Genomic DNA, 27,977 nt, shown 5'->3' on the forward strand with positions numbered 1-27,977 from the left:
ATCCCGATTACTAACAATGTTCTGTGGGACTCCCCAATATTTCACAACGTGCTTGAAGAAAAGATATGCCGTGTCTTCAGCTGAGAGGTGCTTTGGTGTTGGGATGAAAGTGGCATATTTGGAAAATCGATCAACAACAACAACAACAATGGATGTATACTCTCCCACCTTAGGAAGGCCGCTGATGAAGTCCAAGGAGACACTCTCCCAAGGTTGTGATGGGGTTGGAAGAGGTTGTAAGAGTCCAAGTGGCTTGGTGTGCTCAGGCTTGTCTTGCTGGCAAATCAGGCATGTCCTTGTATATTCCCGAACATCTTCCTCCATACGAGGCCAATAGTAGGCATGTTGTAGAAGGGCCAAGGTACGCTGCCACCTAGGGTGTCCTGCCCACAAGCTGTCATGACATTCATGTAGGAGAGTCTTCCTCTAGTCTTCAACTCTCGGTACAAACATTCGCCTTCCCTTTGTCAAAAGAAGGCCTTCATCAACCCAAAATCACCTAGTCTTTCCTTCACGAGCCGCTGCCAATAAACTTTGAGCAATGGGGTCCTTCTGGAGTCCTTCCTTGATGCACTCAATGAGGTCCAGTCTGATTTGGCTTCTAGAGGGACCTTCGCCTACGGATAAGGCTGCAAGCTCGGCCTTCTTGCTAAGTGCATCAGCAACCCTATTCATCGGCCCTGGCTTGTACTCTAGAGTCATGTCGAACTCTGCTAAGAAATCTTGCCATCGCGCTTGCTTAGGGCTTAACTTCTTCTGTGACTGAAAGTAACTAGTAGCTATTGTTGTCAGTCTTGACCACGAACTTGGAGCCTAGCAGGTAGTGTCGCCATGTGCGGAGGCAGTGGACAATGGCGGTCATCTCCTTCTCTTGCACATTGTACCTCCTCTCAGTGTCATTCAGTTTGCGGCTCTCATAGGCGATGGGATGCTCTTCTTGCATCAAGACCCCATCGATGGCAAAGTCAGAAGCATCTGTGTGTAGTTCATATGGCTTGCTAGGGTCTGGTAAGCCGAGGATGGGTTCTGCCAAGACAACTCTCTTCAAATCATCAAAAGCTGTTTGGCAACCTTCATTCCTGGTCCAAGTGCTAGTCTTCTTCAGTAAGTTGGTGAGGACAGTGGCTCGTGCTGAGAATCTAGAGATGAATCTCTGATAGTAGTTCACGAGGCCAAGGAAGGAGCGAAGCTCGGTGACCCTGGTGGGAGGTGCCCAATCTTGAATGGCCTTGACTTAGCTGGATCCATGCTGATCGTGCCTACTCGAATCACATGGCCTAGGAAGGCCACTTCTTCTGTGGCGAAAGAGCATTTCTCCTTCTTTACAAACAGATTGTTGTCTCGTAAAACCTCCAAGGTTCTACTATAAATTACAATATCATCAATATACACCACAACAAATTGGTCTAGATAGGGATGGAATATCCTATTCATCAATGTACAAAAGGTGGCCGGAGCATTAGTGAGTCCATAGGGCATGACAAGAAACTCAAAGGACCCATATCGGGTAACACAAGCTGTTTTGTGTTCATCACCTTCGGCTATACGCACTTGATAATACCCTGATCTCAGGTCTAGCTTGGTGAAGTACTTGGCCTGGCTGAGCTGGTCAAAGAGGTCGGCCACCAAGGGTATGGGGTACTTGTTCTTGATGGTGAGCTTGTTGAGGGCTTGGTAGTCAATACAGAGCCGAAGAGATCCATCATGTTTCTTTTGAAATAGGACCGGTGCTCCAAAAGGGGCCTTAGAAGGCTGAATCAACCCAACATCCAATAACTCACTCAACTGCTTCCGAAGCTCGGCCAGTTTAGGAGGAGACATTCTGTATGGCGGGTGTGCTGGTGGTTTGGTTCTAGGCTCCAACTCAATCTTGTGATCAACTTCTCTCCTTAGGGGAAGCTTCTTCAGCAATGTGGGAGGCATGACTTCCCTGAATTCTTCTAGCATTGTTGTAACTGCAGGCGGGATATGCCCAGTTGGTTGACTAGGCAGGTCGGAGTCCACCAATGTGGCTAGGTAAGTGGTTTCTCCTTTCCGCACTCCATCTTTGAGTTGCAACGCTGAGAGCATCTTGGGGGTAGACTTGGTCTCTGGCACAACTGGAACCATGCAAGGAGCCTGATCTTTGAATATGCACATTGAATTGAGGAAGGGCATGGGCACCCCTTTACTTGAGTTAAGAATTCCATGCCAAGAACAACCTGAAAATCATCCATGGGCACGACTGAGATGTCTATCTTCCCTTCCCAGTCACCAAGTTGCAGGACCACCCCGCGAGCTACACCTTGTATGGGCTTGGCGTTCGAGTTCTCAGCCTTCAACCACCCCCCTTGGTAGGTGCAAGTTCTACTCTGGATGCCTCCTCCATAGAGATAAAGTTGTGTGTGACACCTGTAACCACCATGGCTCTTGTGGGTTTACCATTCAAGCAGATATCTACATACATCAGTCCCTTCGGCTCGCTTTCTTCTTCATTGCATTGAGTCTTTGTAGAGCCCCCATTCTTGTCTCCTCTGGTTCCTTCTCCTCCGCGCTGTGCTCATCATCACTGAGTTTTGCAAGCAAAGCGTTGAGCTTCCCCCGGCTAGGACAATCCTTGGTCCAATGTTTTCCCTCATAGATGAAGCATGGTGAGGGAGGTGTCCTCTTCCCAAATTGGCCACCCCTGTAGCCAGAGTCCCCCTCAGGTTTCCTGTAGAACTTGAATGTGTTGGATTTACTTGGCCCAGAGTCCCCCTTGGGCCCATAGTAAGGTTTCTTATCACCTCCTGTCTTCCCTTGGCCCTGATATGGGTTGGATTTAGGGCCATCCTTGCTTGGTCGCCTGTTGTCTATCAATTGTTCAGCAACAGCCATGGCTGTGCCGAGGTCCTTCACACCTCGTCGCTGGAGTTCAAGCTCAGCCCATTGTTGTAGGCCGTCCATAAAGTTGAAGAGCAAATCCATGTCTGACATGTCCGTGATCTTGAGCGATAGTGCAGAGAACTCCTTCACGTACTCATGCAATGAGCCTGTGTGCTTTAAGTTCTTGAGCTTCCGACGAGCTTGGTATTCCACGTTCTTTGGATAGAACTGGCGCTTTATCTCGCTCTTGAACACAGACCAGGTATCAATGGAGCATAATCCTCACTCTGCATCGGCACATCTCCTGCGCCACCATAACATAGCAACATCAGTAAGATACATTACAACAGTACGCACCTTGGCCGCCTCCTCAACAAGTTCGGTGGCGGTGAAGTATTGTTCCATTTGCCATAGGAAGTTGTCAAGTTCCCGGGCATCTCAGGTCTCTGCATATGGGGTAGGCTCGTGGACTTTGATCTTTGGCGAGGCTGGAGCAGCAGGGGCGCTGGCTGCACTGGCCATCAGTCTCTTCAAGAGGGTGACTTCACCCTTCAAGTCGTCGAGCTGGGTCTGTAGGCACTTCACCAAGTCTTCTAGTGGGTTGCTTGGTCTGTTGGAGCTGTCAATGGAGTGGTCCTCCAATCTTTCAATAACTACTGCCATGGTCTCAAGGTTGAGTTGAAGCTCGTCCACACGATCACGAGTTTCTCCAACCACTGCTTCACAGCGCATGATGCGCTTGTCCATGGTCGCTAGCTTGTCAACCGACTTGTCACGCTTTCTAGGCTTTGAGCTGGTGCTTTTGTCCTTGGGAGAGCTACCTCTAGGCTCGTCCTCACCATAAACCTGTGAGATCCCTTCTTGAATCTCCTCTAGCGTATCTCGCTTCTTCATCGGGTTGGTGTTGTTGCAGGGCACGACAGAGACTCGTTGGGCTTGATACCAACTGTCACGGGGCTAAATGTTGGGGCCCCGTGCGGCACTCGCTAGTCATTGAGTAAGCCTATGAAGTCAATAAGAAAGCAACAAAGCAACAACAAATGTACACAAATTAGACAAAAGGCTCTTTGTATTCAATGAATTGGTGGCAAGCACAAGCACATAGTTTAGTGTCGAGGGGATCTCGTGCTTAACCTTTACACGCAACTGATTCACTCGACTACATACCTCCTCTCAAAGAGTACGTTAAGCTTTTGGGGAAGTGATAGAAGGATACAACAAAATATTGAATATTCATACTACTATTTACATAATTGCCATTGGCATACCCCCCTTTACAAAAAGAGTACAATGACCCCACCCAAGACACATGAAGACACTTAGATGGCGTGCTGATGGCGTGCTTGATGGTGGTGATGGTGGCTGATCCGTCACAAACTAGCGATGGGAGGCGGAAAGGTAAGTGTAACATAAGTAGAAATAGGATGAAGGGTGCAAGTGTTTACCTTTCCGCAAGGCAATGGGGAGATCAAGCTCAAATGCGGGGTTTGGGTCTGGAGCCGGATCTGTCGATGGTGATGTAGCTGGAGGAGTAGTAGCTGGTACGCGTGGGTGATGTGTATACACTTGACGGATAGGTGGGTGTTCAACAGGTGGTGGCACTAGAGGCAAGTATTTGGTCATGGCTGGAACAAGGGGAAGAGGATTGGCAACATGAAGTGGAAGAGGAGGAGGTGACGAGGAAGAAGAAGCATCACCGGACCCCAAAAAGAATGGAGTAGACTCAAAGAAGGTGACATCAACACACACAAAGGACCGTCGAGAACTAGGATGGTAACACTTATACCCTTTCTGGGTTCGAGAATAGCCAAGGAAGATGCACTTGAGAGAACGGGCATCGAACTTGTCAATCCTGGGACCCAGATTATGGACGAAGCAGACACACCCAAATACCCTAGGCGTAAGAGGAAATGGAGACAAGGCGGGAAACAAGATCGTAAACGGAGAATGACCATCAAGGATGGACGGGCATCCGATTAATCAGAAAGCAAGAAGTTAGCACCACATCACTCCAAAAGGGTTTGGGAACATTCATGTGATGCATGAGGGATCGTGCTGTTTCCAAGAGATGGCGATTCTTTCTCTCAGCCACCCCATTTTGTTGTGGGGTGTAGGTACATGAGGTCTGATGTATAATGCCGTGTTGGTCCAGATATTCTTGAAATGATGAGGATAAATATTCACGGCCATTATTAGAACGAAAAACTTTAATGTGAACACCAAATTGATTACGAATCTCAGCATAAAATTTCTGAAAAATGGTAAACAATTCACTTCTTTCTTTCATTAGATAGAGACGTCATCCTTGAAAAGTCATCTACAAAAATGACAAAATATCTATATCCATTATATGACATCACTTTATAAGGACCCCAAACATTGGAGTGAATCAAAGAAAAAGGACTCGGCACACAGTTATCAACCCTAGAACTAAAGGGAACACGATGGTGTTTCCCAAACTGACACAACTCACAATCCAAAACAGAAAGTTGATTCAAAGACGGAACCAAAGACTTCAAAACTTTTAGCGACGAATGACCAAATCGGTAGTGCCACTGGAGAGGAGAAAGAGATGACTGGAGAGCTGTTGAAGTTCTTCCACCACCGTCAAGGTAATACAGTCCACCAGCTTCATGCCCTCCACCAACTTCATCCCTGTCTTGAGGGTCAGTTAAGTGATTTGGTCAGTTTACTAACAGACATAAGATTAAAAGGCAATTTAGGAACATACAAAACTGAGGAGAGGGATACAGGGTCTAGGTCAACATTACCAACACCACAAATTGAGGATGTGGAACCATTAGCAAGGGTGACAGATTGTGATGTTGAGCAATGAGATAGGGAAGAAAACACACCTGGAGTTCCAGTCATGTGATCGGAGGCTCCAGTCAATGATCCAGGAATTGGGTGTGGATGCCAAACAAGCCATACCTGAGTGAGTGAAAGTTGCCGTGTTCTGCTGTTATGTGGATTGGATAAACCTCTCATATTCATCACAGGGAACACTCACCATCTCCTTCACGGGACCATCTGTGGATGGAGGAGGTATCTGATCAGATGAACGGTTCTCCTCTCTAAAGCTGGAACTGGTGTCACTAGTCACGGCATGTTGGCTTAGGTTGAGGGTGGACACCATGTAGATCATAACAATAGTTAATGGTATGTTCATCCATACCACAATGAGTGCACTTCCTCGGGCCTGAGCCACGTCCTCTACCACGGGCTCCTCCTGAATCTCTGCCCCCAATACGACCACCACCATGATTATAAGTAGGCCCACCATTGCCACTTTGGCCATACACCGGACCACTACTACCACCACGGCCAGACTGAGCTCCCCGAGCTCCACCTCTAGCACCATGGCCTCTTGACACAACAAAGGCAGATCTATCTAAGATATTAGAGTTCTCAGTAGATCCGATAGAAGTTCTCCGGAGTCGAGCAAATACCTCTTCTAAAGAAGGGAGAGCTGATCCTCCTAGTATCTGAGCCCATACTGGTTCATATTCAGATTTTAGTCCCACCAAAAATCGAGTCACATCAAGCTGTTCTCTCTGTTGTTGCTGAATTTTGACATCAGAAGTGAGAGGGTGATAGACATTCAACTCATTACGTATGTTTCTCATACTGGCATAGTACTCCTCAAGACTCTGATTGCACTGTTGCAGATTAAAGTACTCCTGATACAGCTGATACACTCTGGTTGTATTGTCCTGACTCGAATACAATTTCTTCACATGGTCCCACACATCTTTGGTAGTGTCAAGAAACATGAAATTTACACTAATCCTAGGTTCCATACTATTCCATAACCATGTGATGATCTGAGCATCCTCTTGCACCCAGTCTTCTTACTCGTGAGATTTAGTGGAGGGTTTCTCCTCTCTTATGTGTTTTGCCTTCTTCTTTGCCTTCAGAAAGACTTCGACAGATTTAGCCCAAGGCACATAATTTTCTCCATTTAGTTTAATAGAGGTCATCTGAACATTCAGGTAGTCTGTAGGCACCATCACATTAGGTTTACAATCACTGTTATCTCCCATTCTGTTATCACCAATTCTGCACACTTGCTGAATTCCATTATCACTGAATTCTGCACACTGCACACAACTAGATCACACTCGTCACACTGATTTCAGCACTTGTTGTTGCTGAAAATTGTACTCTTTACACCACAAACCCTACTCCTACGGCTACCTGAAATTTCACCACTATATGATCACAACTCTTCCTTCGAATTACAAAAAAAACAGCATAAACCCTAGCACGCTACTGTTTGAAACCCCAACATATGATCTGAAACATACTTCCCAGTTGATCCACAACAGAAATCATGCATAGAAATCTCTTACCTTATCACTGAAGGAACCACACGAGAAGAAAATAAGTCCAGACAAGACACCCACTGCACCACACGAATCAGCCCTACATTGATTAGGGGAGGGCTTAGAAACCACAGCAATCGACCACACAAGACATGACTGGAGGCATAGAAACCTCCAAGGGGAGAGGGCGATCACTCCTTTTCAGCCCTTTTCCTTATCTCCAGTTGAATGCAGGAAAACCAAGAGAAACCCTAGATTGGGTGCGCAGAGAATAGAAATCTAGGCAGATTCAAGTTGCTCTGATACCATGTTATGATTCGGCCTGCCTTGGAGTTCTATTTGTCTGAGATCAGTCACGTAGAAAGGTGGAAGAAAGAGAGAGAGAGAGAAAAGGAGAAAGTCTGGTTCGAACTGGAAGTCAAAAAACCCAACTCCCATTCAGCCAGACATGTGCTTTTATTATTAAAATAATGGAAAAGACATATGTGCCCTTATTTAAGTAAGGAGCATTGGTTCTAACATAATATTACAGATCAGCAATGGGCACATAATGGGCAGCATCCATAATGGGCAGCATCCATAGTTTTCAAGGTGCCAAGGCGAGGCTAGGCGAAAGGGGGGGGGCGCCTAGGTATTGCCTAGGTGGTGGATTTTTTATGTAAAAATCACATATCCTAGGGTAGTTCCCTAGGTTCCATAACCAACTTTCTTTAGTAACTATCCATAATTTTCATAAGAAAATTATAAACTTCATGTTTAAGTCTAGAAAAGCAACATGTTTATGAGAGAAAAAGATGAAAGGAAAGAAAATTCAAAAAATATAGGGGCTGAACCCCTATTTTTGCTGTAGGAAAAGAAGAAGAAGATGTGGAAGAAGAAATGTGTTGATTAGACAAAATTTTAAGTTCTTCTCCAGTTAGCAATGTTTGTGTTGATTAAACCCTAACAAATAAGAAAATAATAAAAAGAAATTAGTTTATAAACACAAAAAATGAATATTTTTCTTTAATAATGTCTATTTTATAATTATAATCTAAAAAAATAAAAATATAAAAGTATTTTATTACACAATATGCAAAACTGCTTGGCGACTGGGTGAGGTGAGCCTCCAAGGGTGCCTCGTCGCCTAGGCATTGCCTTGACAACTACGGCAACATCTTACAAACATGAAAAAAAGGCTAATAGGCCCTTATAAGAAAAGACTCATTAGCATAAATAACAAAAATAGGACAAATGATTAGGTCCCATTTGGCCCAATATCTCTACAGTCCCCCTCAAGTTGAGCATAGATGTTAGTCATGCTTAACTTGCTTACATGATGCTGAAGCTTTCCCTTTGGATTGATCAAGGCATCTACTAACTGTTCTTCAGATGCAATAAATGGAAGGCATACTTTTGGTTTTGATAGTAGAAATAAAATGTCATTAGAAAAGAAAAAAATGATACAAGTTATCAAAAAAAAATTGATACAACCTAGCCAGGTGTTATGGGAACACCTGCAATCAGACAAATATCACAAACAGCCCAAGCTTATCCCCAAGGTCCTCTTTGGTAACTTGTCTAAATTCTGGTAATACCAGGACCCAATCTGCAGCGGATTTGCTAACAGCTGCTGCCATCCTATCCAGATTCCAAGCTTTGTCTTCAAGAACTCTTCTGTTTCTTTCCTTCCAGATGTTTCAGCATATGTCCAATGGAATGCAACTCCAAATCAGCCTTGCTTACTTCCTCTTATCTTTGGCCATGATGAAAAAAATCTCTGAAGGGAGACTTGGCTGAGAGTTTCTACTCCAAACAGAGCTGTGAATAAATTCCATATGAATCCAGATATTTTGCAAGAAATAAATAGATGGAAAACAGTTCCTCATGTTCTTTGCATGGGAATCATATTTTAGCCATATTGAATCCCCTATGTTTTAAGTGATCCACAGCCAAGAGGCCATCCATGGCCACAAGCCATGCAAAGGCTTCAATCTTAGGGGGAACCGGATTTCCCCACACACTTTCAGCTTGATTTAAGCTGGACTTACATAGAACTTCCCATTTGAGCGCTCCTTCCAGCATAGTTCATCCCTTGACTGAGCTGAAACTTTCACCCCTTCCAATTTCCCCAACAATGCAATGCATTCTTCAATTTCCCTATCCAGCAATGGCCTTCTAAACCTTGGGCACCAAACCAATTTATCCCCCCTTCTCTCATAACATTGAGAACAGTCACTTTAGTCTCAGTCAGCCTATACAGCCTTGGACATAACTCAAACTTTCTAACCCCACACTAATCATCTTCCCAAAACCTGGTCCATGCTCCATCTGCTACTGAAAAGCTTGTTAGTCCTCTAAATTCCTGTTTAAACTACATTATCCCTTTTCAAACACTTACCCCATAGGAGGAACTCACCTCCCTTGGTTCCTACTCAAACCTGACCCCTCCCCCCCAATATTTCCCCACCACCACTCTCCTCCTTAATAAATTGTCCTCTCTCCCCAATCCAAATCTCCACAACCACTTCCCTATCAATGCTTTATTGAAAATCTTCACCCTTCTAAAATCCAACCCTCCCCATTTCTTTGGCCTATGCACCTTTTCCCATTTGACCAAATGAAACTTCTTGCCCCTTCCTCCCTCTCCCACACCTTCCTATAAGAAATCCCTCTGAATTTTCTCCACTCTGCAACTTGTGATGTCACCCTCAATAGGTAGTATGTTGGTAAGCTTGATAAACAGTTTTAATTAATTTTATCCCCCCCCCCCCCCAAGTAAAGATATTTTGCTTTCCACCCATCCAGCCTTCTTTCAGTTCTCTCAACTATTGGTTTGTATAGAGCAACTAAAGCTGAATTTCCTCCAACCAGCATACAAGAGAATGGAAGTTCCCAAATCCTGCATTCAACTCAGCACACCCATCCACCTTCTTGCTCCACCCATGCATTTAGAAAAATCAAAGTATCATCTGTATACTGTAAATGAAAAATACATGGTCCATTTTCACCCACCTCGAAACCTTCAACAAACCTGAACTGCACACACCTTTTCAGCAACATATTCAACACCTCCATGATTAACACAAAGAGCATAGAAGAAATTGGGTTCCCTTGTCTAAGACCCCTTGATGCTTGGAAAAAAAATTCAATGAACAACTTTTATAAGGGATTGAGAATGAAACTGTAGATCAGTGTTTTAAAAGGTGTGGGAGGCATACGACTAGAGGCGTGCCTCTAGGCAAGGCACTCCCAAAACGCCCTGAGGTGCTGACACCTCTGAGGCATACACCTCTTGTGTTTTTTCATTAGGCATGCTAGAGGCATACACCTCATGCACCTCATGCACATCTGATATAAAAAGACAAAAAAAAAGAAAAAAGAAAAAAAGGAAATGAAAGGAAGGAAAAGAAAGGGAAGGGAAAGAAAAAGAAAGAGAAGAAAAAAAGATAAAAGGAAAGAAAAAGAAAGGAAAGGGAACGGAAGAAATGATAAGGGGAAAGAAAATGGTTTGCCCCCTGCCCCTTCAGCTGGGGGGCTTCACCCCCCAGACTCCCCACTCCCTTTCAACTAGTGTTATGCATCTTTATTCTTCTTAACATAAAAGATATTTATTAAAAATAAAGAAAAAATGGGATCCCCCATTCCTCTTCATCCTCGTCCTAACCCCCCTTCTCTTAAGGAGGCTTACGCTTCTTGCGTTCTGAACTACGCCTCACACCTCTAGGTAGTGGAACGCCTCGTGTCACGCTTCCGCGTTTTAAAACATTGCTGTAGATACACATGCAAACATCCAGCTTCTGCACTTCTCTCCAAAACCCATTAACCTTTGAACGTCTTGTAGGATTCCCCATTCCACATGGTTATAGGTTTTTTCAATATCAATCTTACAAACCAAACCCATTCTTCCACTCCTCATTCTTGAGTCAATACATTCACTTGTCACTAAAACTCCATCCAAGATCTGTCTACCTTCCACAAAAGCCATCTGCCTCTCTCCCACCACCTCATGCAGTGTTTTTGATAAAATCTTTTCCAACAATTTATACGGGCTGTCATTCATTTATCAAAAAAAAAGTGCTGCTGATTAAACTTATTGGTCTGAAATCTCTCAACTCCATAACACCATCCTTCATTGGAATTAAGGAAACAAATGTGGCATTAGCCATCCTTTTTAGCACCTTTTCGCTGTGGATTTCCTTAAACATCTGAACAAACTCTTCCCTATCGAATTCCCTCTCAATCCAATTTGTTGAAAACTCAATTTCTTGGGAACCATCTCCCCACCACCTTTTCTTGGATTTCATTCCATGACTCCACCATTTTCTCCACTTGTATTCTTGAGATAAAGTTCCTCCTAGCACTAGCATAGGCATGAAAGAAGGCAGTATTTTTTGTCACCTCCTTTAGCCATGTCACTCTTGACTTTTGCCTCCAACTCTCCCCTTCTCTATGAATTATCCTTTCCAACTCAGCTTCCAATCTTTCTTTCTCCAGCTTCTCCTCCCTAGATACAGATCCTTCCCTAGTTTGTCCAAATTAGCCATTTTTTTGAGAACCTACTCCTTCCTGTTCCCTGCACTTCCAAACATAGCTTTATTCCACACATTTATCCTAACTAACTTGAAATCAGTTGACCCATTGACTTGCAGCCCACCCTACTTCTCTTCCACTCATTCTAGAATGTTTGGGTGCTCAAGCTACACATTTCCAAACTTAAACGGTTTTGGACTACCACTCACCAAAAACTTTGTAAGAATTATTGGATTATGATTTGGTAGAAAAATGGTAATGCTTCTTGTACCATCTTACCCATGTGCTCCTCCCAATCTCCTAAGAAAAGAAACCTATCCAACCTTTTTAATATAGGTGCCATTGCCCATTTGTCCAGATGAACCTACAACCACTCTGTAAAGGATCTATTAGGCTATTTCTCCTGATAAAGTCGCCAAACCTTCTCATTCCCAAGCTTTCTCTCCCATCTCTTCGCCCTTTCATTCCCCCCCTTTGCTTTACTATATTAAAATCACCCCCGTGGCACCAAGGGATCCCCTGTTCCTGGCTTACCCCCTCCAATTCCTTCCAAAATCATCATCCATAGCATTAAAGCATGATCGGAAAAATAGGGTGGGGGGGTGAGCAGAATGAGGGGCGACGAGAACTTCAGAAAAACAGGTAGGTGGAGGTCTGAGTTGGTGATCAAGGCAAAGAGCTTCAGGTTCAAACAGGGTTGGTCCAAAGGTAAGAGTATATTGAAAATCAGAGAAGGAAGTAGGGAAACAGTCTTCTTACCAGAGGAGGCAATTCTGTGTGTGAAAGGATTTGTTGATGGTGCACTGAACTCCATCAATAAAGAGGGTTGGAAAAACACCATCACTTTACCTGGGAAAAAAATTGATGTGGCATTGAGACGGAATGGAAAGGGCTGATATATTATTGTAACAGAATTTTTTGGCACAATCAGTAGACAAATGGTATGTGTGCTAGAAGGAAGTCAGCAGATGGGGTGGAAAGCCTTTTCTGAGGAAGTGCAACTCTTTCTTATAGTTGCAGAGAGGAAGGAGCAAGAGCAAGAGGCTGTCTCTGACATGAATAAGGTAGAGCAGGATAAAAAGGAGCAGGGGGAGGCGAGCAAAGCTGATGCACTTGATAATATTGAAGATCAGAGTTCACCGCCTTGTTGTCTTATGGTTACTTGCTCAAATGGACATAGTAAAGTAATGGTTGAAGCCGGGAGTGATAAGTGGTAGAGATGAATGGCTCTAATGGCTGATAAGGGGGTGAAGGACTAGACAAAAGTTTTGGACTCTGTAGCTTAGAAGGTAGGATTGGAGGTTGATGCAATCTTGCTTCTGTTTGCAGAAAGAAAAGCAGTTCTTGATGTTGGCAATATGGAACTGAGCTTCGACACAGTAACTGTAGATAGTGGTTTGATTCAGGTCCAAAACTGGAGTCCAATTTGTAACGAGGTAGAGCTCAAAGAAGAAAGCACTCTGATGAAGTTGTTTGGGCTCCCCTTTAATCTGTGGAGCGAACCTGTACTTGAATTACGAAGTTTGGGCAGAGTTCTATTGGAGACAAATCAACAGAACTTGACTGTAGTCGAGCTTCGAGTGGCAGGAATCTGACATGTAAACCTACCCCGCTCTTTTGAAATACGTTCCGAAGATGCCTGGTATAGTGTGTGAGTGGCTTCAAGAGTCAAAGTGTCATTGTGTGGAAGCCGACTTGAGGTTGAAGACGATGCTGTGCTGGAAAGGTTGGAGAACACATGGCAGAAGGGGAAGAGGGAGAAGACTGACCTACAAGAGAAGATAAAAAAGAATTGGTTCAGTCAATTGACAAGTAAGCCAATTAAGGAAATGAATTCAAATTTTTTTTTTGAATCAAATAGAGACTGAGAAGGCAAGCTCTCTTATGCTGATGTGGCAAAATATGTTTGGGGCCATGCCAACTTAAACCGAGTTGCCTTGTCTGAACTGGTCGGGGTCTTGGGCGGGTTAGCCATAGAGCCGAATAAGAAACAAATTGAACCACATGACAACTTAAGTGGTCACGTGGCTCGGGGTAAGACAAGGGAGTTGAGGGAGAAGTCAGATGGGAATTCCCGTCTATCATCTTCTAAAACGAGGGGTGGACCGAGAAAACTCCATGCAATGGGTTTCCTGCCAGAATCTAGATGAAACTAATGTCGCATTAAAGTCTTTGGGGGTTCAATACAGCATTTAGCAATGTTTATATTGATTAAGCCTTAACAAATAAAAAAATAATAAAAAGAAATTAGTATATAAACACACAAAATGAATATTTTAGTTTAATAATGCCTATTTGATAATTATAATGTCAAAAAATAAAGAACAAAAATGTATTTTATAATACATAGTACATAACTGTTTGGCGATTAGGCGAGGTGAGCCTCAAAGGGCGCCTGCCTAGTGCTTTTGCCTAGGTGACAATGTTGCATCCCCCCAAAAAATGAACAAGAACTAAAGCACACACCATAACACTTATTGCCACCTCCATAATGTGTCTATTTTTCGTCTCTGCTACCCCATTCTACTGTGGTGAATATGTACAACTACTCTGATGAATCATCCCATGCTCCAAAAGGTATCTGGTCAAATCCTTTCAGAGTATTCTTTAGCATTGTCTGATCTGAAAACCTTAGTCCTTACTCAAATTGGGCGAGAACCATCTCGTAGAACTGTTGCACCAAAATAGGTACCTCATTATGTGATCTCATAAATTTATCCAAGAATATCTTGTGTAATCATCCACAAACAAAAGAAAATAACGGTAACCACCCATCAAAGAAATATGATGAGGTCTCCATACATCAATATGAACAATATAAATAGCAAAAGAACTTTTATTACTTGGTTCAAAAGAATGTCTACAATGCTTTCCCAACTGACAACTTTCACACTCCAAATTAGATAATTGAACATGCTCAAACAACTTTGGAAACAAAGATCTTAATAAACTGAAAGAAAGATGAGCCAAATGATTATGACAGAACATAATCTGGCCAAGGTTTAAAATTTTGATACGATACACCCGATACGAGGTGTATTATATCGTATCTTTGAAAAACAGATACGGGATACGCATGGAAATTGAACATCTCATCTTTTTTTCATGTGTATCGGACCCGTATTGGGGTGTATCGGGGCGTATCGGTAACGTATCAACGAAAAGATACAACCAAAAATTGAAAAAACATAAAGGGGAAAAGCAAGCTTATTTTCCCTGAAAAAAGCGTTCTTTCACCCCCAAATGACTTTTCAAAAATTTGCAAGAAACAAGTGTGAATCGTTAATTTTTTTTGACTTTTTTTTCAAATTTTGAAAAAATATGGCAAAAATAGGCAAGTTCTTTCAATTTTTTATAATATCTTGTGATTTCATTTTTTTTTCTTGAATATTTAAATTTAAGTTGATCTACGTTTCTCACATTCAAAATCATATTTTTTTGTGTTATTAATAAATTTATGGAAATTTCATTAAGATATTTGGGGAAATATAAATTAATAAAAAAATTTGAAAATGTAATTTTTCTCTGCATAAAGACTAAATATGTTTTAGATCTATGGGTTTATCTATCATATCCATAGAGCAATTAAAATTTCTTCTTTAGTATTTTTTTGATGTTTTATATTTTTAGAATTAAGAAGTAAATAATGATTAATTATATTTTATCATTTGATAAAAAAAAGTGAATATATTATAATTCTGTGGATGATCTATCATATCCACAGACCAATTGAAATTTCTTATTTAATAATTATTTTTTTTTATGTTTTTAGAATTAAAAATTAATTAATTAATTAATTATATTTTATCATTTGATTACAACGATTGAATATTTAATTCTTTGGATGATCTATCATATCCACAAAGCAATTGAAATTTCTTCTTTAATAACTATTTTTTGATTATATTATATAATTTTTATTTATTTTTTATAATTTTTTGAAATCGATAATAAATAATTATTATTATATTTTCACTTAGAAGTTGTGCCAATGCATGTTTTATGGTTGAATAAGAGAGTTGGGTTTTTCCCATCCCATAAAACATTAAAACTTAAGAATTATAATTTATAAATTATAGATAAGTATATGTTTAATGAAATTATAATTAGCTACAATATATTTCTTCATAAAACCATTAAAATATATTAATTTAATGTATATACACCTCATTGAGGTCTTATATTTAGTGTTATTGATATACTTTTATGATTTATTAAAGTATTTATAGTGTTTCCAAGCGTATCTACGCATATCTTTGTTTTTCTCCAATACTCGTGTATCTTGATACATCTCTTAAAATTGCCTTTCTGATACACTTGGCATTTTCGATACTTTGAACCTTGAATCTGACTCACTAACTCTTATCCATTACTGCTACTAACATGATGGCTCTGATGTCTCGGAATCTCATCCAGAAGGTAGACTCCATTCACCTCACGACCACTCTCAATCGTCCTCTGTCTCTAGATCCTGCAAAACACAATTACGAAGAAGGAAAGTCATTGAACAGTTCAAATTTCTTGTCAAAGATCTCACAAAAAGAAGATTAGTATGGAGTCTAGGGGCATGTAAGACAGGATAAAGTGATGTCATCAGTCACTTTAACTGTCCCTTTCCCAACAATGGGAATATGGGAACCATCTACTGACTCTATTTCTACCAGAGCACAACTGGATGCATAATTTGCAACTGCATATGAACTACCTATATGAGCAAAGGAAGTAGTGTGATTGGATCCTGCACTCTGCTCCCATCTGAAGAACTAGAATCGGTTGAATCCTTCTTGTTCATACTTCTCCAGTTCAATTCTAATTGTTGCTACTACAATGGACTCCAAGTCAGCTTGGGTAAGAGGTCCCGAAGAGTCTCCTGTAATTGCCACATTTGCATTTCCCTTTTTGTTTTTGACCCAAGCTGATATGAAGTGTGGGTAGAGCTTTCAACAAGTGTCTTTAGTATGCTTAGTCTTCTTGCAATAGTCACACACCAAGTCCTTATCCTCCCTCCTAGTTTCACTACTCCCCTTGTCTCCATTTGGCTTAAGATTTGACTATACTATCATAACCGGCTGGTCAATCCCAAGCTGTCTCAATATGACATTCCTCTTGCTCTCTTCTCCAGAAAAAAAGGCATAAGTTTGAGAAAGAGTAGCACTTTTTCTCGAAAGGATGTGTTGCCTAGCAATATCAAATTCGGGGTTCAATCTAGCCAAGAACTCGAAGACCCTATTCTTCTCCACCAACTCCTGATAGGTTGTTGCGTCCTCCATATTCTCCCAAACCATAGTCTCTAAGTGATCTATCACCTGCTTAAGTGTTTTTAGCATGGAGAAATACATAGAAAGTGGTTTATCTCCTTGTTTTGTATTAATCACCTGATTCTTTAACTAATAGGCTCTAGCTACATTTTGTTTTCGAGTATAGTTTTCAGTCACTCCATCCCAATTCTCCTTTGCAGTATTAGCCCACAAAAAAATATTACCAATGTGAGGTAACATAGAATTACACAACCAGGACATCACCATGTAATTCTCTTGTACCCATAGGGAGGAATTTGTCTTAGGTTTCTTCTCCTCCCCAATGATGTACCCCAATCCCATTCTAAATAATTTCTACCATCCAATTTCACTGTGGTAATAATTCTAGACCCAAAAATATCACTAGTACCTCCCACACCTAGACCCTTGTTACTAGTGGACATCTGCTCAGTACTCCAACTCTCCATTTCAACTTCAAACAGTTCAAAAACAAGAAATAACTAGGTAGAAAGCCTCTAGATCAAATCGATCTCACACAAAAGGGTAATAGACCTTTCCAGAAGAAGAAAAGCCTATCTAGAGAGAAATCCCTCTTTGCCCACCGGTGTGAAAAGTGAGTCGATCAATCTAGAAGGTTCATAAACTCCTAGAAAAGTGAATCCAACAAGGTACAAGCGCCCAAGATCAGATCAAAATTGAAGAGTCCAAATTGACTAGGACTCTTCCCCACACTCCAGTTCTTCCTGATTTTGATGCCGAAACACAGATCACCCTCTTGATGATTGAAACCCACCAAAAAATCCAAGAACTGGGCAGTCTGAAGTAGATCAATCAGCCCTTTATCTCCTCATGCAATCAGCTGATCTAGGACTGCATGGAAGAACTCCAAGAAACCCTAGCCTTGCTCTAATACCATGTAGAAAACTGCTGAATCAAAGAATTTGTAAAGAAAAGAGATGTTTCTTGAAGAAGAAGAGAAAGAGAAGAAATTGAGAGAAAAAGAGAGCAATCAATTCTGGCTGCTCTCCTCACTAGTATTTATACTTTTAATTAGGGTACAATGACTAATATGCCCTTATAGGGCGGCTAACACATAAAGCTGCATAAATAACTTGAAAGAACCACTAAAAAGGGACCCAACAAGAGTGTTGTGGTTCCCACTTCCTATCTAAACAATAAATAAACAAAAACAACTACTAAATCTGCACAAATCTGATAAAGAAACCTCAACAGTTCTCATACCTCGTTACAACCTAGATCCTGTAGTTTTTGCACTCACCTACTTCCCATCATCCTTTCCTAATGAACTGAATCCCCCACCCCCTTCAAAATGATATCCCCCTTTCGAACAGTACCCTTCATTGGTAACCATCTACTCCCATAGGTTGAAATGCCACAAACAAAACAAGGATTAAACTTTTGCAAATTTGCTACAGCCAAACTAGAAAAGCTAGCTTTGAATTCAAGAACCTCATAGCACTCCAGGAAATCAGTTTCCTTTATCAATCCCTCTTATATTCCCCTACAAGATTCTTCCACTACCCTCTTTACTCTTCTTCGACCCAGTGATTTTCCATCTCTTCTCTTCCATCCCACTCCTCTCCTCCCTCCCGAATTGTATGTTTCTTATTCATTTCATCCCTTCTACATCTATCAAATATCTCTATCGGTTTCCTAACCACACTCTCCCCTTCCAAAAAGTGCAGGCCAAATGACTTACCCACCTCCGCCTGTTTCTCAACTAGCTTCTCAATCTCCACCCTCTTCTCCCCTCTAACTTTGTCCTTACGGATTTCCCCCTTCTCGTTATCCACCTCCACCTCATTTTCCCCTCTTTTAAATCCATTCCTAAGCTTTCTGGATCATTTTCCTTGTCTCCTACCTCCACCTGATTTTTCTTGTCTCCTTGATAGTTTTTACATTCTTTTTTCTAATGTAAACTTTGCTCTGTTGCCCATCGCTATCCTCCCCTATTTCCTTTATCTCAAACTTACCTCAGAATTCAGGCATGCTATGATTTCCAGTGTTCACTTCCATCCTTTCTTTGAGCGCTTCATCCTTCTGCCTACCACCTTCAATAGCTCTAGTAGGCTCTTGGTTCTAACGGTGATTTAAAAGGCGTGCCTAGGCACACAAGCGAGGCACATTTTAGGGTAAATGCCTCGCCCAGGTCCTACGTGCAGCCTTTTCAAAAGGCACACACCTGGTGCGCCTAGGTGTGCGCCTGATGCACCTTGCGCCTTAGCCTAGGTGTGTGTCTTTTTAAAATTCCGAGAACCCCCTATTTGGTAATGGTCATTCATTAATTTTACTAAAATATCTTCTTAAAAAGCAATTAAAATTATAAAATCATTATTTTTTGTGTGAGAACTAAGAATTTAAGACCCTAACATGGATTTGTTTGGGCTTGCCTTGAGGGGTGTGGCACAAAGGTGGCTTGTAGAATCAGGAGTGTAATATGTTTTACATCACATTAGCTACTTTAAGTAATGCAATTGAGGAAAGAAAGTGATTGTGGGTTTTACATGCTTGAAAATGTTTTATATGTTTGATTTTATTTTTAAATTCACATTTGAATATGCTTTACTTGTTATGTTTATGTATTTTAATTTTAGATAATAGGTTTTTTAAAACATTTATTTTAAAATTTAAGTTTATATTTTTTATTAATATTATGTTTATTATTTTTTTTTGCACTTTCTTTGAATTTTTGGCATTCTTTATTTTTTAACATTTTTTATTTATGTGCCTTGCTTCAAAAAGGCACACGCCTCGCCTTGTGCCTTGCACCTCAGGTGCAAATTGACCTTTGTGCCTTTTTTGCACCTTGCACTTTTAAAACACTGGGTTCTGTGTCGCTGTTGAAAGAGTGTTTTTCCTTGGATTTGAACCTCCAAACCATGACATAGATCAAACATTTGCTTCCTCTTCTCTCTTTGCAAACTGCCATCTTCTTCGATCATGATGATCTTCTTTCCTGCTTTGTATCTCACCATTTACCATACCCATTTGTCCAATGAATTCTTCGAAGCCAAAGTTCTTTTATTGCTTTTCCTTCTTCTTGTAGTTGTAATCGAGCCTAAATTAAACTTTCCATGAAAAACCCTTATTATTTCCAACTTTTTGATCTAGTTGGGTTTCTTAAAATTTTTGCTGAGCATTCTTAGATGGCGGGCCCCATCACCCATTTATATCTGTTGGCCGCCCTCTAGCCCCTTATATTCTTTCTCCCTCACCTGGACCACATTGACTCTTGACCGCGTTCTGGGCCCTTAAGTGGCTCACATATCTCCCCTTTGTTAAGATTATTTCCCCGACCCAAATCTTTTTTTTTTTTGTTTCGTCATCGAGGTAGATGGATCAGACCTGATTGGCCCCTTTTTCTCCTTAGAAAGTGGTACCCTTGTGGACCTTGATGTGGCCCCAAATTTTTAAACCTCAACAAAAGATTTGTTGTTTGCCTTCTTATCTCCTTTTCCAATGGAGATTGAATTAATTTCCATAGAAGGGCAGACCTTTGTAGGAGAGTTCGGAGGAGGCTTTTCAGCTTCCCACGAAGCATGCCCCAACTGGCAGTTCTCTTTTCCCAAGCCCCTTTCGCCACTTGTCACCTGTCTAGCCAATTGTCCTCTGTCTTCAACCTTCAAACATTTCTCCCACCATGACACCCGTCAACAACCAGATTACCATGTACCGTCGAAGAACAAATCCATGGCTTGAGGGATGTCATTTGGTTTCCGCTCCGCCACTTGAAGGTTAATTACCTACAGATCATTGAAGTGCCAATTGAGGAAACTCTGCCTATTGCCCTGACAATTGCATCCACTGTTACCATACCTTCCACGATTTCCATTGTTTCAAAGCTTGGACATCTTGTTTTAACAACTATGTTTAAGTAGTTCGAACTAGTAGAGAGTAAGGGAGAAGGAAGAAGAAGAAGGAAGAAGAAGAACAGTCGAACCTGATAGCTAAACCCTATCAGTCGACCATAATGTAGATTAGTCTCTAATTAGTTGTACAATGACTAAACTGCCCCCACTTAAGTATGGACAGGAAGTCAATATTAGAACTTCCACATAAGCACATAACATAACTGAATAAAATGACTAATCTACCCTTATTCGGCTAGCTCTAATGCTCCCCTTCAAGCTAGAGAATATATGTCACATAATCCCAAGTTGTTACATATAGTTCACTCTCCCTAACCTTATGCCTTTTGTAAACAAATCTGCCCATTGATCACCTGAACCCACATGTTCTGTGCTAATCTCTCCAATAAGGACCTTCTCCCTCACAAAGTGGCAATCAATCTCTATGTGCTTTGTTCACTCATGAAAAATAGGGTTAGATGAGATGTTTAGTGCAGCTTGATTGTCACAGTACAATTTCATAGGTCTGTCCATGGAGAATCCGATTTCTTGTAGGAGATTCCTCAACGATACTAATTCACATCTAGTGTGTGCCATGGCTCTGTATTCGGCTTCAGCACTACTCCTTGCCACAATGGTCTGCTTCTTACTCTTCCATGTCAGATGATTTCCTCCAAGAAATGTGCAATAATCTGTAGTAAATCTTTTATCCGACACCGAGCCTGCCCAATCCGCATCTGTATACCCAATTACCTCAAGTCTTCCTCTTGGTTTGTACAATAACCCACGGCCTGGAGCTCCCTTCAGGTACCTTACAATTCTAAGAACTGCATCCCAGTGAGGTATTCGAGGGTTTTGCATAAATTGACTCACCACATTGACTGCAAAGGAGATGTTTGATCTTGTGATAGTCAAATAGTTAATCTTCCCCACTAACCGTCTGTATCTTCCAAGATCATCAAATATTTCCCCTGTATCACTACTCAACTTAGCATTTGATTCCATGGGAGTTTCGGCCGGTTTTGCACCTAGCAATCCCGTTTCATCCAGCAGATCAAGAACATATTTTCTTTGGCACAGGTTTACACCTTGTTTTGATCTAGCAACTTCTATACCCAAGAAATACTTTAACTTCCCAAGTTCTTTTGTTTGAAAATGGTTTTGTAGAAAGACCTTTAGTTTATCAATCTCCAATTTGTCACTACCAGTTATTACAATATCATCCACATAGACCACTAATAAAATCTTTTTGGATTCTGAATCATAGTTGGAACACTTAGAGGTCAACTTGACATTGTTTCATTTCAAAATTCTTCATTACTTTACTAAACTTCCCAAACCAAGCACGAGGCGATTGTTTCAACCCATAAATTGCCTTTTTCAGTCTGTACACCTTACCATCCTCCCCCTAAGCAACAAACCAAGGTGGTTGCTCCATATATACCTCTTCCATAAGGTCACCATGAAGGAAGGCATTTTAAATGTCAAGTTGAAACAAGGGCCAATTATACGTAATTGCTAGGGAAATAAAGACACGGACGGAGCCAATCTTAGCCACTGGAGAGGTCTCTATATAGTCCACTCCATACAACTGTGAATAACCTTTAGCAACAAGTCTGGCCTTCAAACACTCCACACTACCATTTGGCAAGTATTTAACAATATACACCCATTTACAATCCACTACATGCTTACCGGGAGGAAGAGTAGTGAACTCCCACATTTAAGTTTACTGAAGGAGAGAGAGTTCCTCCTCCATTGCCTGATGCCACCCAGGTGAGGTAATAGCCTCCTGGACATTCTTAGGTATAGAAATAGATGGCAATAGTGAAACAAACTAGTGATGTGAAGCGGAAAGGCGGGAGATTGAAACAAAATTAGAAATGGGATAGAGGGTACAACTACGTTTACCTTTTCGTAAAGCAATGGGAAGATCAAGTCCTGAAGGTTTTGGGGCAGGAGCAACAACAGGATCTGTAGACAAGGTAGAAGTTAGAGGAGGAGCCAGTGTTTGACGATGAGTATACACATGCTAGATCGGTGGTCGTTTAGTAGGAATCTGCACTGGAGTAGGTGAAAGGTCAGCCCCAACTGGAACAACTGGAACGGGATCACGAACTGGAAGAGGAAGAGGAAGCAAGGGTGGAGATATCGATACTTCAGGTCCTGAGAAGAGGGGGACAGACTCAAAAAAGGTGACATCAGGACAGACATAGAACTTCCGAGTAATGGGATTGTAACACTTATACCCTTTATAGGATCTGTAGACAAGGTAGAAGTTAGAGGAGGAGCCAGTGTTTGACGATGAGTATACACATGCTAGATCGGTGGTCGTTTAGTAGGAATCTGCACTGGAGTAGGTGAAAGGTCAGCCCCAACTGGAACAACTAGAACGGGATCACAAACTGGAAGAGGAAGAGGAAGCAAGGGTGGAGATATCGATACTTCAGGTCCTGAGAAGAGGGGGACAGACTCAAAAAAGGTGACATCAGGACAGACATAGAACTTCCGAGTAATGGGATTGTAACACTTATACCCTTTATGGGTCCAAGAGTAGCCAAGAAAGACACTTAATAGAGTGTGCATCCAACTTGTCTATCCAAGGACTCAAATTGTGAACAAAGCACATATAGCCAAAGACCTGGGGTGTTAATGGAAAGGGAGACAAGGTGGGGAACAAAATAGAAAAGGGAGACCAACCATGAAGGATGAAGGAGGGCATCCGATTAATAAGGAAACAAGCAGTAAGCACAACATCACTCCAAAATCATTTAGGAACACTCATATGATGAAGAATAGACCGAGCAGTTTCAAGGAGACTGTTGAGTGGATGCACATGAAGTTTGATGAATGATGCCATGTTGTTCTAAATATTGTTGAAAGGAAGTAAGAAAGTATTCACGACCGTTATCTAAACGAAGAACTTTGGTTGGAACACTAAATTGTATACGTATTTCAACATGGAATTTTTGAAAAATGGAAAATAATTCACTTCTTTCTTTCATTAAATAAATCCATGTCATCCTTGAACAATCATTAATAAAAGTGACAAAATACTTTTAACCATTATAAGACTATTTTAATCGGACCCCAAACATCTGAATGAACCAAAGCAAAAGGACTCAACATACAACTATCAACTCTAGGACTGACCCATACTGACACAACTCACACTGTAAAGACGACAAATGACTCGAAGATCAGTGTGCCGTTAACCTGTTCTCCTTGCCTGACTACTCAGACATTGACTCAATTATGTTTTACAAAGGAAGGTTAATACTTCCACCCCACGAGGGAAGACATTTCTATGGATTTTATCACCAAGCTCCCACCTTTCAGTGGCAAGTTTGTCATTCTGGGTATTGTAAATAGACTTAACAAATATGGCTACTTTTTACTACTATCTCATCCCTACAGTGCAACTCAAGTGGCTGATGTGTTTGCCCCAAATGTTTACTAACTCCATGGTACCCCAAGGACTATGGTCATCAGTCATGACCCTACATTTATGAACTGGTTCTAGGATGCATTTTTTCACTTACAGAGTCTCAACTCCACAAGTCAACAAGTTATCATCCTCAGTTTGATGACCAAGCTGAAGTGACAAATCACTGTATTGAAGCTTATCTTTGATGCTTTGCTGGAGAGAAGCCTTAGTGGTGGTGAAATGGCTACCATGGGCTAGCCTATGGTACAATGCTTCCTTTGGGTTTTGTATGTCTGCAACCTGCTATCAATACTTACCTACAAGAAGGGATCCATTGCTGTTGCATCAGTGTATGGACACTTGACTCGTACAGATGTGATACTTTTTTTTTTATCAGTCTTAGAAATGAGATACTGATCTATTTTGAGCCCAACAATTGATGAAGTTCAGAAACATCGGTGAATAGATTTCCAGTTGGCTGATTATGTCTGCCTGAACCCTGCAAGCTCATGGGCTTTAAGATGGGTTAAATAAGTAAAGAAGATTATACAAGAAGCACTGGTAGAATGGACTAACCTCCCTCCTGAAGATGCCACTCAGGTGTACCGAGTTGTTGCAGAACCAGCTCCCTCTCCTCAACATTGAGGGTAAGGTTGAACTGAAGGAGGGGAGAGATATTAGGGCCCAACATGGCCCCAACTCCCAGTTTGCAGCCCACACCTGAGGATCCACAACATATTGGGCCTTCTGAGAGATTGAAGACCATGACCGTGCATCAAGGGGGTCTGTCAGAGCAACCATGAGAATGAGATGTTTGTTATTTCTATAGTTTGAGCCCATGCCATCATACTTGGTTACTAAATCATGTGTATCTTGAGTAATCATTACTTAGTTACTAAAGCTTTTGCCGGACATGCCAATCAGTTGGGATGATGTATGGCTATATAACATGAAAACACTTGGTAAAAGAGAACAAAGCATGAGTCCCCTTCACTAATCTCTCTCTCTCTCTGTGTAGGACACTAAACTCCCTTGAAGTAGCCTGTGTTGGGCAGAAACCCAACAATCTGGCACCAGATGGCATAGGATAGTGAAACAAGTTTTGTGTAGATGACCTCGTATAGTTTGGGGCAAGGCTTACATCTGATCGGACTCTGATTGTTATTGTTTCAGATGTTAGATCGGGTATCGGATTTTCTTTCTGTCGACAGCCTTCCTAAGAAGTGCTCAAAACCCTTGAGATGATTGGAAATTTACCTTGCTTTCCTATTTTATCTCAGTCAAGTTTTGAAAATGTATTTCCTTTAAAAATTATTAATTTTGAGATTAACTAGATACCTTTGCCACATAGACTGCTGCAAACAGGTAACTTGGGAAGAGTTTTTGAGGACTTACTTTCCAACTTAAAGATGCTTGTCCACATATTAGTTTTTCCTCTTCATTTGACACTTCACTGGATCCTGCACTTTGTTGAGAGGGAGTCATGATATATTTAAGTTGTGTTTGGTACCATTGCCATTTCTTCTAGAAACGTTTGGTTGATCAAATACAAATTGGTGAGAAAAATGTGCTCTCACTTCACAGAAGAGTCATTTACTAAGAAATTCATGTGGGGGAGTGGGGGACTAGTCATTTCTGTTTAGAGTTGAAGCCTCAATTTGTTGTTTTACCACTAAACAGCAATGACATGCATTTTTTTAGTTGAAGTCTCTTATGTTGATGTTACAAGAAATGTCTCACCAATTTGTATTGATCAACCCCTAATGTGTCAAGAAGAAATGACAATGGTCTGCTTCAACTTCAAAGTCTTATTTATCAAAAAACAAAAGAAGAAACGACAATGGTATCAAACACAACCTTAATCATACCCAGGTCTATGGTTTCTAAAATTACAAGACTGTTCTTGAAGCCGTTGGTTTTATGCAATGCAATTGTGTATTTTATTCTATTTTTTCTCTTTTCCCGTTTTCTGTGTTTTTTTTGATAGAATATAAGAGAGACAGAAAATTGAGGGAAAGTCGAGGAATTTCACAAAAATCCTTGAGAACTTACCCTCAACATTCTATTTCTCTTGTTTTCTATCAAAGCAAACGTAGCCTTTTGGTGGGGGGGAGGTGGAAGAACTACTTGAATACCCTATTAGTGAAGGGATTTTACCCCTAGAACAATCCCCAAGGTTGATAGCAACTTGAATTTGCCTGAGGCAAAGATGGTGTACTATATAAAACTTTACTGCCAAAACCAATAAATAGAATATCTGGATAAAATAGTTCACATCTAGTTGTACTTTCTTACCTTGACATTTGGTTGTTTGCCTTTGCTGCAGGGTGGCATGAGGGTGGCATCGAAGAGTGCTGGAGTATTGCTTGCAAACTTGCTAACATTCAAGGACACGGTTCATCCTCTGGATGGTTTGTGGGCATTGTCAGGACTTGGCCACAACTACAATATTGATGCTCAAGCCATTAAGAATGCTGCAGTGTTGCATTACAATGGAAACATGAAACCATGGCTTGAGCTGGGCATTCCAAAGCATAAAAAACACTGGAAGAAGTTTCTGAAGCAAGACGATCAGTTTATGGGTGAGTGCAACGTTAATCCATAGCTGGCCAGCCTATAGTCCCTAGTGATGAGATGTCAGCAGCTTAAAATCCTCGATATTTGAGGGCTTAGCAGGAGGGGTGCTGAGCTTTTTAGATATATTTCCAGTGCAAAGAGAGATTTTAATTGCTAGGGTGGCAAAGCTAGCTTGTGCTGAAGGAATTATCACCATTATCAAAATCGACAATGGGGATACCAGTTGAAGAGAATTGTCACTATCATTACAGCGGGGACGGCTGTTTTCTTGGTAAGTTCTTAGAATGAAAACGATTTTATCTGCAATTGTGGCTAAAAGCAGAAAGTACGGTGAAAGAGTGTTGATGTTAAGTTAAAAAAGGTTCCTAGATGAGGTTTTCTGTGCAATGTGTGATCATCTAGAGATAAAAGAGAGTTTAGATGTGTTGCCTAGTTTGGAAAATATTGTACAAGAGGTGGGAGAGTACGAGTCGCAACAAATGCATTTGTACATGGGAGGTGGTTGGGTGCAAACTTGTTACAAAGGCATTCAATTGCTGATATTCATGTGATACTAGTGATTGTTGGTTCAAAGCCCCGAAATGGGTTACTGCTATTCAATTTCAAATACATGCAAATTTGTTTAATCCTGTGAGTTTAATCCTTCGACAGAATTGCTATAAGCCAGTTTCTGTCTACTCTAAATGGATTTCGATTCATGATGGAACGAAATGGTAAATGGACATTAACATTTTAGAAACTTGTATACTCGAAATTAATGTTTTCAACTCGTCGTTGACCCGGTTAGTGGGACCGTTCAAATCATCACCCAATCCGGATTTTGGGTCTGGCTCAGTCAAGACTAGTCAAAAACCATTGATTTGGTCAAGAACTGTTCTACCTGAATGGTTTGAGAATTGACCCATTTGACCTTGTGATCGGGTTGCGGGTTGCATACTGAATGCATACAAACTTTTAGAGTACATAACTTTGTACATCGATATCTGATTGGGGTAGTTTTTTTTTTTTTGATTTTGGATAACTTTGCACTCTGATGACTTGTCCCACTATTTAAAAAAAAAAAACCTTTTTTATGGTATCAAATTGTAATTTCTAATGTTTTTATAAATAAAAAAAATTGAAATTAAATGAAAAAGGGAAAATTCCCAATCAGTATCTTGTACTT

The 27,977-nt window shown here is 41.0% G+C and overlaps 1 protein-coding gene across 4 annotated transcripts in view; it reads left to right on the forward strand.

Annotated features, from left to right (window-relative positions):
* GAUT7 (galacturonosyltransferase 7) overlaps positions 1-27,438 on the forward strand; it is an 84,128-nt gene extending 56,690 nt beyond the window's left edge. For all 4 annotated transcript variants that reach the window (XM_010280589.3, XM_010280591.3, XM_010280590.3 and 1 more), the window contains exon 10: positions 26,562-27,438. In XM_010280589.3, coding sequence (XP_010278891.1) covers positions 26,562-26,840 — 279 coding nt within the window. In that variant the 3' untranslated portion in view covers positions 26,841-27,438. The remainder of the gene's footprint in view (positions 1-26,561) is intronic.
* Positions 27,439-27,977: the final 539 nt, after the last annotated feature.

The sequence above is a fragment of the Nelumbo nucifera genome, chromosome 5 (assembly GCF_055504915.1).
Source record: "Nelumbo nucifera cultivar China Antique chromosome 5, China Antique-T2T, whole genome shotgun sequence".
In the NCBI taxonomy this organism is placed as follows: domain Eukaryota; kingdom Viridiplantae; phylum Streptophyta; class Magnoliopsida; order Proteales; family Nelumbonaceae; genus Nelumbo; species Nelumbo nucifera.